The sequence below is a fragment of the Hyperolius riggenbachi genome, chromosome 11, assembly GCF_040937935.1.
Source record: "Hyperolius riggenbachi isolate aHypRig1 chromosome 11, aHypRig1.pri, whole genome shotgun sequence".
In the NCBI taxonomy this organism is placed as follows: Eukaryota; Metazoa; Chordata; class Amphibia; order Anura; family Hyperoliidae; genus Hyperolius; species Hyperolius riggenbachi.
The window spans coordinates 219,443,483-219,457,812 of NC_090656.1; the positions used below are offsets into that span (position 1 = coordinate 219,443,483).

General features: G+C 46.9%; 1 protein-coding gene across 1 annotated transcript in view; it reads right to left on the reverse strand.

Annotated features, from left to right (window-relative positions):
• Positions 1 to 863: 863 nt before the first annotated feature.
• CTR9 (CTR9 homolog, Paf1/RNA polymerase II complex component) overlaps positions 864 to 14,330 on the reverse strand; it is a 55,379-nt gene continuing 41,912 nt past the window's right edge. The window contains exons 17-25 of the mRNA XM_068261561.1: positions 12,445 to 12,561; positions 11,405 to 11,550; positions 8,554 to 8,625; positions 8,296 to 8,431; positions 6,032 to 6,178; positions 3,731 to 3,891; positions 3,557 to 3,638; positions 2,794 to 2,909; positions 864 to 1,659 (exon numbers count right to left, since the gene is read on the reverse strand). Of these exons, the coding sequence (XP_068117662.1) occupies positions 1,275 to 1,659; positions 2,794 to 2,909; positions 3,557 to 3,638; positions 3,731 to 3,891; positions 6,032 to 6,178; positions 8,296 to 8,431; positions 8,554 to 8,625; positions 11,405 to 11,550; positions 12,445 to 12,561 (1,362 nt within the window). The 3' untranslated portion in view covers positions 864 to 1,274. The remainder of the gene's footprint in view (positions 1,660 to 2,793; positions 2,910 to 3,556; positions 3,639 to 3,730; positions 3,892 to 6,031; positions 6,179 to 8,295; positions 8,432 to 8,553; positions 8,626 to 11,404; positions 11,551 to 12,444; positions 12,562 to 14,330) is intronic.

Consider the following 14,330-nt stretch of genomic DNA (forward strand, 5'->3'; position numbering starts at 1 on the left):
TGAGGCCCCTTTTACACTTACCACGGTGAGTCGCATCTCGCTTCTCTCCCCCGCCGCAGTGGCCATTAAAGTCAATGAGACACGACACATTGCCTACGGTGTGAAGTGATGCAATGTAAGAGCTCCGGGAATCGCAGTGCGTTACCCTGCGACTTCTGCAGTAATCCCGGAAGTGCATCGGAAGGCGCTTTTTTTAATATTTCTTCAGTCACAACATAACTAACACGTGGTGCGACTTTTCAGCTGCGGTGCAGCACGACTGTTGCAAATTGCACCACAACTGCAGAGCACCAGCGTAAAAGGATCCTCAAGGTTTGACATTCAAATTATTCAACTTAAGAGTCACAAGATCATTTATTCCCTTAAAGTGAAAAAAAAAAAATAAGATAGATACTTACCTATGGAGAGGGAAGGCTCAGGGTCCTAGAGAGCCTTCCCAACCCTCTCAGGGTCCCCTCGTTCCAGCGCTGTCACCCCCCGTTCACAGTATTCAAACAATCAGTCAAATACTGTTCTGCGCCGCTTCGGAAGTGGCCACGTATGCGTGAGAGAATGCGCTCGCACAGTACGGTGCCACCAGTCTTCGGGAGCACTCGGCCTACCAAAGACTTCTGAAGCCTCCTGCGGCGGCAGAATGGAACAAGCTGACAGTGCTGGAACGAGAGGACCAGTGAGAGGAACGAGAAGGCTTACAAGACCCAGAGCCCTCAATCTCCATCGGTGAATATGTCTTGTTTTGTTTGTTATTTTTTTTTAATTTTAATTTACATTGGCTTTAAAAAGGTTGACTACTCTAACCCCAATGTATAATTTTTTTCTAATCTCTGAAAACCTCTCCAGGAATTTTGCTAAGCGATAGCCCGTTCTACCACGGAGTACCAAGACTTTTATCTATAGAATTAATATAGAAGCTGTGCAGCTTGTCCTTGAAACCGATGACCAACGAGGGCTCCTGGCCAGTTTTCTTTCAATCAAAAAAATGTCAGACTCCCCCACCAAAAGCAGGCTGGCCCATCGAGCATATTTGGATACATAAAGACACCCACTGGGTGAAACCAAAAGCTAAACATTTTTCCATAATGGCCACAACAACGTGGGGAACAGTATATTCGCTTTAACATGTTGGCAGCGTTTGAGGACCCACTGATAAAGTATGAAAGTAACATAGCTAGGAAAGATCAGCCTCCCTCTGCTGGTGCTATTTACATTTTCTTTCCCTTTTCTTGGCGGGTTTGAAGTATTTACATTAAATACAGAGTTGTGAAATTTAACACTTAATCGCTGTCATCAGACCCGCGGTCCGACTTCTCATTGTTGGACACCTCTGGCTCAGACTCATTCCCAGAGCCCCTGGCAGAGGCCTCATTGTCAGACCCCCTGTCAGACTGTGGGCTGCGTGACGCCGCTCTGGACTCATTGTCAGAGCCCCCGGAGGCGCTTCTCCTGGACTGGACAGACCCGTTGTCTGATCCGGAGTCAGATCTCTGTCTCTTCCTTGGCCAGTTGTCTTCAGAGTCCCCTCCTGACTGTTGCGACCTCCGGGGGCTGCCGCCATCGCTTCCAGATTTGTTTCCATTGTCTGAGTCGCTGTCGGACATGATGCGCTTTTTGGCTGGTCTGGGGCCGTCGTCTGAGTCACTATTGCTGTTTTTGGCATTGCTGGAAAAGAAGCAATATCAACATGTAAGCGTGAAAGAGTCCGTTAACACTAAAGAAACAGGAGCAAAGTGGTGCAATTGCCCAGAACCACCAATCAGAATCACTGTTCCATCTAACATCTGAAATATGCAGTCAGGGAATCTTAGCAATTACAATATATAGTTTGTGGCACATGCATACGCATTATTGCAGCTTTTTTAAAAACAGGGTTGTAACATCCAAAAATAAAAAATTGCCAAAACATAGTTAACACCCGTAGCAACACGTGGATGTGTGGCTGCTGGTTTAGCGTGTAACGGTGACCGGTCTGTGAAACAGTGGCGTAACTACAAATCATGAGGCCCAACTGCACAATGTTGATGGGAACCCTTTGATGCTCACAAACCTTCCCCTTGGTGACCTTCACAGCCCAGCCTGGGGGCCCATCTTATAAGGATCATAAAACAAGTTTGGCCATCAGGATTTTCACACCCATAACATGTGCAGCCACAAAAACACCGGATGTAGAGTGTCGGAGAGAGGGAAGGTTAGTAGTTGAGTGCTCTATACCCACGCGCCGCGCGCAACCCCCCCCCCCCCACACACACACACACCTCTGAGCCCCCCCCCCCCCCCCCCCCCCACCCCTGCAGTCGCTACTTCCCTATAGTTACGGCCCTGCTGTGAGGCGTTTTTTCTATGATCAGCTACAAGAGCAGGTTTACCGACATTTCAACCAGCTGAGAGAAGGAGCTTGGACTAAGCTAGTGTGAAGATAATGGCACAAAGCAGTGTAAGGGTGCGCACACATTATTCAATGTGATTTCCAATAGATTTCATGCTAAAATCTACAGGAAATTGATGTGCAGAGAATGGGCAGGCAATATATCCCTCATCAGAGATGGATCTATCTAATAGTCCCTCTGGTTGCAAATCGACTTATTTATAGTGAAATGTATGTTCCCTATTGACCTAGTATGACTTAGAATGCATCTGTCTTTATAAGACATTTGCAAACTAGAAAGTATTTTAAGCTAAATATTCTACTCAATACAATATTGTATTACTCATCCCTAAATGAAGTTTTAGGTTCCAGCCTTTTTTCGTGACTGATGTCCTTTGAATGAAGGAAAGGAGAGGGACAGCAGTTCTTACCCGTCATCCGCGATCTTCAGCCTGTCCTCATCAGAAGAATCGTCACTGGAGGAGATCATGGCCTTGGACTTTATCTTGCCTCTCATGGAAGCCGGAGTTCGCTCGACCTTAGCAGGCTGGAAACGGGAAGAAAAACAGAGTAGAGGATCTCAATCAAGAGTTGCAATTACATCAGATGAAACTTGTGTCACTGTGAGACAGCCAGCGGTCACAGAAATGTTACTGTCATGCTAGTCAGCACTGTGCAGACTAAATCCGGAAAACCAAGCTTATATTGTATCAAACCTTGTACACACCGCATCTGTTCCTAAAGCTAAGAGTGCCATATATGGTTCAATTTTTAAAGCGGACCTGAACTCAGAACTTCCTCCCTGCTCTAGAGCAGTGTTCCCCAACCCTGTCCTCAAGGCCCACCAATAGTGCATGCTTTGTATAAAGCCACAGAGGTGGTTAATCAGCGCTGCTGAGACACTAATTACCCCAGTCGAATCAATTATTTCAGACAGGCCCGATTGATTTTGTATATAAGTGATTGGAAATCGGATCAGACCTGATGGAAATAATCGATTCAACCATCAATGTGACAGTAAATTACATTGTGCTTACCAGGCATATAACAACATGAAATTAAAAGTACACCAAAACTTTATTTTCATTCTGCCCTACTTTCCCCCCATCCTCCAATCTACCCATGCCCAAAAAGCACCAATGTGCTAGCTTTCTAAAACCACCTAAAAAAATAAAGAACAGAAAGTAAACATACCGTTTCCCTCTTCTTTGGCGGTCTCTTCTTAGGCCGTGGTCGTTCATCATCATCATCAGATCCATCCCCTGTCTTTGATGGCCTGAAGGACATATCACAAGATCAGAATCCTGATAACCCCCCACAGTATGACCACCCTGTCGATGTGACCAATCCAAGCTGCAGAACACCTACCTCTTCCTCCTCCTCTTCTTCTTCTTGTCACCCTCTTCGCCTTCCCCGCCCTCTTGCTCCTCCCCACTGCTGCCACCCTTCTTCCTCCTCTTCTTCCTGGGAGCCAGTTCCTCGTCAGTATCATTGACAAACTCGTCAAACTCCCCAGTTTTTTTGGATCTCTAAAAACAAAAAAAGGACTTTTACTTCTCGGATAGTGAAGGTAAAAACAAAAAAAAATGTACAAACTGTTACATGAAATAGAAAACCCGTCCAAACTGGTACTGTAAAATCGGATCGGTTTTCCATTTAAACGGATCAATTTGTTACAAAGGCATTTTCATCCGGTTCCGCTGCCACTCGCTCAGTACCTGCTGCGTCCATGTGGGTCCTCCCTGCTGCTGGCACCATCATTAGGGTCCTCTGCACACTAGAAACCCCAGTATACCAATCCCAGAGCCCCAGCACAAGCATCAGGCTCCCCTTGGTTTGTAAAATACCAATGGAAATCCTCCCTGAGCACCAGGGAGGGTTTTCATTGGTCCACTAATCAGTAAACCAATGAGAATACTCTCTGTGGGAGGGAGGATTCCCATTGGTCTATTGCAAATCAGTTGTAGCTTGACGCTTCTAATGGGGCTCCGAGACTTGGTATACTGACGTTTCTTCCGTGCCAAGGATTTGAGAGGTGAAGTGAGCAACACGGAGGACCTGAATGGATGTTGGCTGGGGAGAATTTAGCGAAAAGTATGTAGCAAGCAGAACAGAGGACAGACACCGCCCATTCTCATAGGCTAGCACCGATTCCTGTTGGCCTCCGTTTCCATCAGCTTTCATCAAGGGATCCAGAGAGTCATACCCAAAGGGACCGAACTGATCCGTTCCAAACAGGGTTTTTGAACGGATCCTGCTGCTTTTCATGGGATCCGTTCGCATCTGTTCAGATCCTCCTCCTAAAAAGGTGCAATGCGTAAAAATGTATGCATTGCACATGTAACGTGTACAAATGTACGTGTTAATGTCCGTGATAGCTTCCTGCACCAGCGGGAATGTGTGCAAAGGTACGCATGGCGGCCCGCTGACTCAGAGTCGGCAAAAACGAAACTAGCTACGGCAAAAATGAAACTAGCTGGTAGCGGGGGACTGGAAAAGCCATGAGTGACTGCCAGGGCACAGGGTGGTTGCAGGGGGCTGGTAGATGCCCCAGGCAAGTGAAACTTTTTTATTTTTTATTTAGAGTTAAGGTTCCCTTTAAATCTACTTTTTAAGTTTTTACTGTTTCATTGTCTCTGCTCAATGCCACATTCATTGAAGTATTCCAGAGCTAATATCTATGAACTATTGACCTTTTTTCTCTCTTTCCTGCTCAGAAGCCTTTTTCTGCCAGGATATGCATGCTGGACGTAGGAGCTACGTCCATGAAAAAACGTGGCCACGGGGGTTCGCAGGGCCGCAACCGCAGAGGTGCGCGGGCCGCCCATTAGCCCGGAGATCAATGAATGGGAACGCAGATCCCATTCATTGATCTAAGTCCCCCTTAGAACGATTGCTGGCTTCTACCCAGAAGCCGCAATCGTTCAGTTACACATCCCCTCTTCACTTCCTGTAAGTACGCTTGCAGGAAGCAAAAAAAAAAAAAATAATAAATTAACTGTGGCCATCTTGTGGCCAAATAGTAAAACTACATCTAAATACATTTTTTTTAAATGAATAGACATTTTTACATTTAAAAATTAACTGTATACCTCCTACACACCCAAAAATACTCAAATAAAATTGTTAATTAAAAAAAAATTACAATTAAAAAACAAAAAACATAAATAGTTACCGAAGGGTCTGAATTTTTTGAATATGCATGTCAATAGGGTATATTACTATTATTCTTTTAAATTATAAGCTTGTAAATAGTGATTGACGCAAAATTGAAAAAATGCACCTTTATTTCCAAATAAAATATTGGCGCCAAACATTGTGATAGGGACATAATTTAAATGGTGTAATAACCGGGACAAATGGGCAAATAAAATGTGGGTTTTAATTATGGTAGCATGTATTATTTTAAAGCTATAATGGCCAAAACTGACAATGATTTTTTTCCATTTTTTCTTAATATTCCAGTTAAAATGCATTTAGAATAAAATAGTTCTTAGCAAAATGTACCACCCAAAGAAAGCATGATTGGTGGCAGAAAAAACAAGATATAGAACAATTCATTGTGGTAAGCAGTGAAAGTTATTGGCGAAGGAATGGGAGGTGAAAATTGCTCGGATTCGTAAGGTGAAAAAACAGTAAAGGCTGAAGTGGTTAAGCAGATGAACGTACCCGTCCGCCTCCACCTCCTCGCTTCTTCTCTTTTGAGGTCTCCATTTCTCCAGAGAACTGAAGCAGGTTCTTGGTCTTCTCCACATACTGAGCTCTCTGCTCCAGCAGCTTCTTCTGCTCCTCGATCTCCTTGAGACGCTTCTCCTCCTGAAAAGGTAATAAAGTGATGAGATAAAACAGAAAATAGAACCAACAAAAACAGCATTCACTACGGGCCACTGCAGACCTCCGTGGGTATTCATGTGTACCTGAGCTGCTGAGACATTGTTCTCTATTACTGGCACAAATTATTCTAAATAGGACTTTCCTGGAGATTTATATTCTTATTTTAGGTTTAGGAGTTAAAATCTAGTGAGAATATTATATAAAGTTCTTTCACTTTTTTTTTATTCCTTTAAGCACTTGCCGACCTCGCACTCATACCGCGCGTCGGCAAAGTGGCAGCTGCAGGACCAGTGACGCAGTTCTGCGTCGCCGGCTGCAGGCTAATTAATCAGTCAATTCACGGCGGGGGGCTCCGTGAATAGCCTGCGGGCCGCCGATCGCGGCTCGCAGGCTAAATGTAAACACAAGCGGAAATAATCCGCTTTATTTACATTGTACGGCGCTGCTGCGCAGCAGCGCCGTAAGGCAGATCGGCAATCAGCGGCCGGGGATCGCCACCATGTGACAGAGGACAGCCTGTCACTGGCTGCACAGGACGGATAGCGTCCTGTGCAGCCCAGATTGCCAGGGGGGACAGGGATGAGAGGGAGGGGGGGAATTTCGCCGCGGAGGGGGGCTTTGAGGTGCCCCCCCCCCCCGCAACACCCAGGTAGGCAGGAGCGATCAGACCCCCCCAGCACATCATCCCCCTAGTGGGGAAAAAAGGGGGGCGATCTGGTCGCTCTGCCTGCACCCTGATCTGTGCTGGGGGCTGCAGAGCCCACCCAGCACAGATCAGCTAAAACAACGCTGGTCCTTAAGGGGGGGTAAAGGGTGGGTCCTCAAGTGGTTAAAGCAAACCATGAAGTAAAAACTAACTGAACTCAGAACTTCCTTTAATAACATTTAAAGAAAAGCATCTCTTTGTTCCAGCTGATACAAATCCTGCAATAAATCTGCAGTGTGTCTACTTCCTGTTTTCATGGAAGCAGACATAGGGTTAACATCCTATGTTTACAATTTAGCTGCTCTGCCGAGGCAGCCAGCTGAGAAATTAAATTACAACTAGTCACAGATGAGGGGGAATTAGACAGGCTAAACTCTCTAAATACATACAGGGTGCATTTCTCTCTGTTTTCCTTCTGTCCTGTGTAAGAGTTCAGGTCCACTTTAAGCGGATATCAGAAACTGCATTCACTTCGTGACTTTGAACCCACATTAACTTGGGAAAAGAAAAATCGTTCTCCAGTTGCAATTGCAGTGGACTGCCCAGGCTCTTTTAGCTGGGTGCTCCACCCGGCTAGTTTTGGTGAGCACCCGGCTGTCATTGGCTCACCTCCTCCTATGCTGGAAGCAGAGTTGAGCACAGAAGCACCGGCCCTGAATTCTCTCATCTCACCCCACCCGGCTACTTTTTATGCCCCCCGGCTGGAAAAGATTTTTGGGGAGAACACTGAACTGTGTTAGCATCGTCATTCTAGCTTACTAAAAGGTGGTGCTGGTTGCCCGCAAGTTAGGGTTTCATTTCCCTAAAGGGAAGGTTCACGGTCCATGGAAAAAAAAAATGCCAATCCACTTACCTGGGGCTTCCTCCAGCCCGTGGCAGGCAGGACGTGCCCTCTGCGCCGCTCCGCAGGCTCCCGGTCTACTCCGGTGGCGCACCCGACCTGGCCAGGCCAGTTGCCAGGTCGGGCTCGTCTGCGCTCCAAAATGCGCCTCACGCGGGTTCGCTGACGTCATCGGACGTCCTCCGGACAGTAGTGAGCAGGCTCAGTAGTTCTGTGCCTGCACAGTACAGCCCAGAGGACGTCCGACGACGTCAGCGCGCCCACGTGAGGCGCATTTTGGAGCACAGAAGAGCCCGACCTGGCAAGGTCGGGTGCGCCACCGGAGGGGACCGGGAGGCTGTGGAGCGGCGCAGAGGGCACGTCCTGCCTGCCACGGGCTGGAGGAAGCCCCAGGTAAGTGGATTAGCATTTTTTTTTCTTTATGGACAGTGAACCTTCCCTTTAAGTCTGAATTACCAAGGCTAAATGTTTAATCTTTGTGATCAGCAATCTGGGCTGGACCAATCAGTGCATACTCCCCATAATGCATTGCACATGGCAGCCAGAACCCACCTGTTCCTTGAGGAGCTTCTGACGCAAGAGCTCTTTCTCATGTTCCTGCTTGGCGCGCAGTTCCTTCTCCTCCTCGTCCTGTTTGCGGGCACGAGCCACGTGGTACTGCGCCTGGCTCAGCAAATCGGAACACTGCCTGCAATGCGGGACACAGAATGCATTTAGAGATACAGAGCGACTTGTAGCCACTCCTTGTGACAGGTAGAAACAGCCTCTTACTGCGTAAAAACAGAAACCAAACGTGGATGCTGAACTTACCTGGCTTCTGAGGCAGCGAGGGCCAGGTCAAACCGCATCTTATCTCCAACTTTGCTTAAATAATTGAAATATCTAAAACAAAAAAAAACAAAAAACAAAAAAAATGAATAAGAGTTATATAGCCAACGTCAGTTTACTGACATTATTAACATAATTACAGTATTTCAGGTGTAATATCAGTTTTAAAGGGAAACAGAGATTAACGTTTCACACAAAATAAACATATAGCTTGTAAAGAATAAATGCTCTACCTGATAATTTTGCCGCTCTGGTGTGCCTTTTTGAGTGTTTTTTTATCCATTATTGCTCCAGGAAAAATCCAATATGGCCACCGGCTCATACCTGTTCTGCTTCCAGGTTATGAGCTGTTCTGGATGCGCTGTCTAGGCTCTATGATACTATAGACAAGCAGGGCTGCTACTGCAGCCTTTCGTCTGTATGCATTCAACTTCATTATTCTGGTATGCTGTGTGGCTGCCTGTAGCAAGTGTCTCTCATAGGTATGTAACTGCACAGATAATTATGATGACTGCACACAGATCACAGATGAAATACTACAGCAGCCACACTTGTCTATTGTTTTAGAGCTTCTTCCTCAGCAGGAGCAGCACCTCCCACGTTATCAGAGCTCTCTGTAATGCTGTGAGTATGCAAGCAGGAAAGCTGAGCCAGGAGGGGGCAGGCTTGGGCTTGAAAAGACTTCACAGAAGACTGACTCCGCTATAATGATTCCGGGCCAAACCTAGACTTAATGCTCAGTCGGGGATTCTTATCAGAGCTGATAACAGGCAGAATGAGCAGAGAAGGATGAAACAGAGAGCAGGGTAGGTGTTTTCTCTAATGTTCCCACTGATAAATTAGTAAATTACATGAGGGTGCTTCGTCTCTGGTTCACTTTAAATTGCTCCTTGATCATTAATGTAATACTCATTTTGCTTCTTTGAGGAGATCTGAGACCTCTTGTCTGCTTTCAAATACTGAGGTACCGGTAAGTATATTTTTCACCCCTGGTGTGCTTTAACCTTTTAGCAGCCCTGCAAGAGTTGTCTCGTTTCAGCCAACTCGTGGCAGGGCATCTGCAGCTGGCATAAATCGTATTGTTGTCTAATGCAGCTATGCAGAGTGGCAGGGAGCATTTTTATATTTACCTGTTCTGGGCGGCTGGATCAGCTGCTTTTCCTCCTCCACCCGCGGCATCCTCTTCTGAGTTCCGATCAGTGGTATTACAGGTGATCAGGGCTCAGAAGATGGTGTCAGCATTAGTGCCGCCTGGTGGTGGGAGAGGAGTGATGGAAGACCTTTTCCACCACTGGGGCGACGCTGCAATGCTGACATTATGTTCTGAGCCCTGATCACATGTAATACCATGTGATTGGAATTCCGATGAGGTCAGGAGTGCAGCGCCGCGGGTGGAAGAAGGGAAGAAGCCGACAGTCTGCACAGGTAACCATGACAGCTCCCTGCCACTCTGCATAGCCTGTCAGGGTGGGGAAGGCACACTTCCCCCAGCAGCAGAAAACTTGTGTCCTTGTAGCCACATAAAGGCTTCATGTGACTGATGAAAGGTTAAATGAACCTTATGAATGTGTTGGACAAACTAGAGTGTAAGATTGTTGGGGTTGGGGGGATGAAGCAAATATATAGATTGTCTTTTGAAAGATGCCCATACATTACTCAATTTGTGGCATCGATATCCAGCCAATTCAATCATAACGATAAGAATCTACCAAAAATTGATACTGCAACATGGCCGCCCAATCAATCATTTCAATCCATTTCTGGTCGGATAGATCCGGCATGCTAAGAGAGGTCACTTGAAAGGGCCCATTCGGGTGCATGTCAGTAAGGAGCATTCGATGTTCAGATGATCGATGGGTGCCATGCAGGTCTCCCCCATGTAATCCCCACCCCACCTTCAAAGCCTGTGCAAGGTGTAGAAGCAGTTCACCTATCTGCTGCACGTTGGGAGTGCCTGTACCATGTGCTGATGTCACGTACAACACGGGGTCACAGGGTACAGACGCCCCTGGTGATGCAGAGACGACACTGCAGGAGGCGTACAGAGGATAGGTAAGCTGCTTTTACACTTGGGGCCCGAGGGTGACACATTACATTGCAGCAGGCAGAGGCGCTAGGACCAATCAACATTGAAATTCCAATTTTATGCAGAAATCTATCGGAAATCTACCTGTAGTGTGTGGGTAAGTAATAGAATAGATCCCTCTCTGATCCTATTCGATCACAGAGGGATCTATCATATGGTCGATCTGGTGGCCACCTTTAGATATGCTCAGGCCCAGATTTACCTCCCAGGAGCCTATAGGCACAGATGTCCTGCCACCTTAGATTTCGCCCTCCATGAACCTACAAACACCCTCAAAATAGGCACCGCAGTGTGCTGGCTGTCCCAGCTGTCACTTTTCCCTACTTCCCTTGCCCGTCATAGGTAGCTACAGGTGTACCTTAGTATTAGGTAGCCAGGAGTACCCTCAGTATTAAGCATTTAGATCCTGAATGAAGGAAGATCTCGTCAGTGGAATCCTGATAGTAGGGTGAGTAACTGCTCATTTCATCAGGACTTTGCACAGGTAAGGAGAGAGGGAGGCGCTCGGGGTGGGAAGTGAACAGCCTTTCAATCATCAGGCGCCTGTAGGCACGCGCCTACAATGCCTTATGATAAATCCGGCCCTGGATATGCTTATGCAGTACCAGCTTCAGCCTGAACTATGCAGTAACAGGTGATGTCATATTTCACAAAACCTCTGATGATGCCAACAAATGGTAACAGACTGTTTGGATCACTAGAGGATAACGGGGAATAGAGAGTTGCTGTGTCAGCTCCTCATCTCACCTGTGAGCCAGCTCAAGCTCCTTCACCGCATTTAATACTTCTTTCAGGTTACTCTTTTCATCCTTCAGCACGGACGTGGCCAGCCTCTGGAGCACGAGGGCCACATTGAACATGAGGACAGTGTCGTTGGGAGCCACGTGCCGAGCCTACAGAGAGAGAGAAGGTAAGCACGTGTGGATATACAGAAATCACCTGCAGATAAGGTTGGTGAATATAACGGCAGGACAGGGGCCACTCCATTCATTTCAATAGTGCGCCGCACAAAGCTGTGCCAGAATTGCCTCCATACCAAGATTACAAAGCAATCGAGAAATCTCATCCCTGCTCCCAGAAATACTCAACATCGTTTTCATTGCTGGACTTCTTCACCTGGAGATTGGGAGAGAATATGGATACTTGCTGGCAGATGATGCAGCTACGACATGGAAGGGGGAGGTTTTATGTAAGGAAGGATGTGTTTGGGTGTGAAGTCCACTAGTGTAGGCCGACAGCTCCACCTTTGCCCGCCCAAAAACAAAACGCATGCCCTGAGAAAAAGCTAGACCCCCAATACCCCCCCCCCCCCCCCCCCCCAGCTTCCTCTCATGTATGTGATGGAGAGTGCACATTGGAAGTGTGCTTGTATCTAGTTACCTCTCCTCATTCCTCCCAGATATCTTCCCGTCTTCCTTGCAGCTCTGTCCTCGCCGCTAGAGGTCCAGGCCTCACTGTCATGTGGCCGCAGTGAAGTCTGTGCCTCTAGCAGCAAGTACAGAGTTACAAGGATGGGAAGATGGGTGTGAGGAATGAGAACCATAGATACAAGCTTGCTTCCAATACATGAACTGTACATGGGGTTCCACACACCTCGAATCAAATGTAAAGGCCAACCTTACACAAACAAACACTTTTTTGGTCCCAAGAAGTCAGCTTATAATGTACCGACATGTACTGCGCAGAACATAGTGTATTGTTTATTAACGCAAATTAACTATCGTACATTTTAAAAACATAAAAGGCTAAACGAGGGCTGCCTGTGACAGACAGCCATGTGCCCTTACCTTCAGTAAGATCTGCTTGCACTCCTGCAGTTTTCCGCATTTGAACAGAGCTCGGGCCAGGAACAGCAGTACCTCTGTGTTCTGGTGCTTGTAGAACTTGCGCAGACAGTTTTCATACTGGTGGGAGGAGGAAAACAGCAGCTGTTAATGCCTAATGCAATGGACACTCCCCCAAGCTCTGAAGCCTCTTCTCGTCACTGCTCAGTGACGAGTCACAGGTCAGGCAAGTAGCATTTCTTTATTCTTTATACCTTATACCTTGGCGGTATATCCGACTGTAGCCCGGTGTTAGTTTTACAGCAATTAACAGTAACCCAGAACTACTCTCCTGGAGACCGCTGAGAGGGCTGTGTGCAGAATGCGCAGTGGACCTCTAGTGTCACTCGCCTCCCCAGGATCCTGCGGCAGCAGCATGGCTTCTTTGGATCCTCCCGGGCCCCATCACTATACCGAGATTTTTTAACACACGACAGAGGAGGATGTCGGCGTAGAGATGCAGTGCCCCTACAGGACAGGAGGAAGACTGCAGCTTGTGGCAGGGTTTCAGAAGATGAGTAATGCACGGGGCTCCCTGCAGCTCTGCATAGGGGATGGGGAGGCCACTTGGGGATTGAATTGCCAGCTCCTATACGTTATAAAGGATTACTAACAGATAAGAAGTGCAACTCATAATTTAGCGATACAGCTTCCAACTGTTAATATCAATCAGTGTTAAGGAGAATCTGTACTGTAAAATTCTTACAATAAAAAGCATACCATTCTATTCATTATGTTCTCCTGGGCCCTTCTGTGCTGTTTCTGCCTCTCCCTGCTGCAATCCTGGCTTGTAATTGCCATTTATATGCAGTGTTTACAAACAAAAGACATAGCAAGTGATAGCTGAGAGTAGCTTAGTGTGTGAGTCATACAGTGTGCAGGGGGCCTGGAGAGGGTGTGTATAGCTTCTTTCCAATCACAAGCAGCACAGCACATTCCAGCCTGACTGTCTCAGCCCGACAGAGGAGAGAAGATTAGATCATATAACAGAGATAATACAGCCACTGTGCAAATAGGAAAGGCTGCAGTAAGACATAGCACATTAGAACAGCTATAGGAACATTTAGGATAGAAGAAATAAGGCTCAAAATTTTGTTAGAGTCTCTTTAACTACTTGGCGACCGCCCCACGCCAACGGGCGTGGCCGCGGCGGCAGCCCCGGGACCGCCTAACGCCAATTGGCGTCGAGTCCTGGGGCTCTAATTTACATGAGATCCCGCGCATGCTGCGCGTGCATCTCATGCTCAGAGGGCGGAGCTCCGCCCCCTCTTCAGTCTCCGACTGGGGACAGCCGTGTGACACATAGGCTGAAGCCTATGGCAGCTGATCACGCTGATTGGCGGGCGGGGGGGGGGGGGGGGGGAGGGGGCGGGGGACAGCACACAATAAAATAGCCTTTTTTGTAAAAAAAAAAAAAAACACCACAAATATTTATATATTAAAAAAACAAACACGGGGGGCTCTGTTGGTGGGGAGAAAAGGAGGGGGGGGGAATCACTTGTGTGTTGTGTTGTACGGGCCTGAAGCTATGCCTTAAAGCTGCAGTTGCCCATTTAGTTAAAATTGCCCTGGTCTTTAGGGGGGTTTACCACTGCAGTCCTCAAGTGGTTAAGCCACTGAAAGCTTGCATATAGATTTGTTTCAGTATATCCCAGATTGAAATAATTAGAACACGCAGACAAGAGAATTATCACTAAATATAATGTATTCTTGTGATAATGTACAGAGAATATATAAAAATTACATATAAAACTGATACGATTAAGATGCCTATTGCTAAGATATTTGCTAACATATAATGTCCACCAAAATATATTGCCTGAAATACATACCAGTTCTTAAGAGCGTAT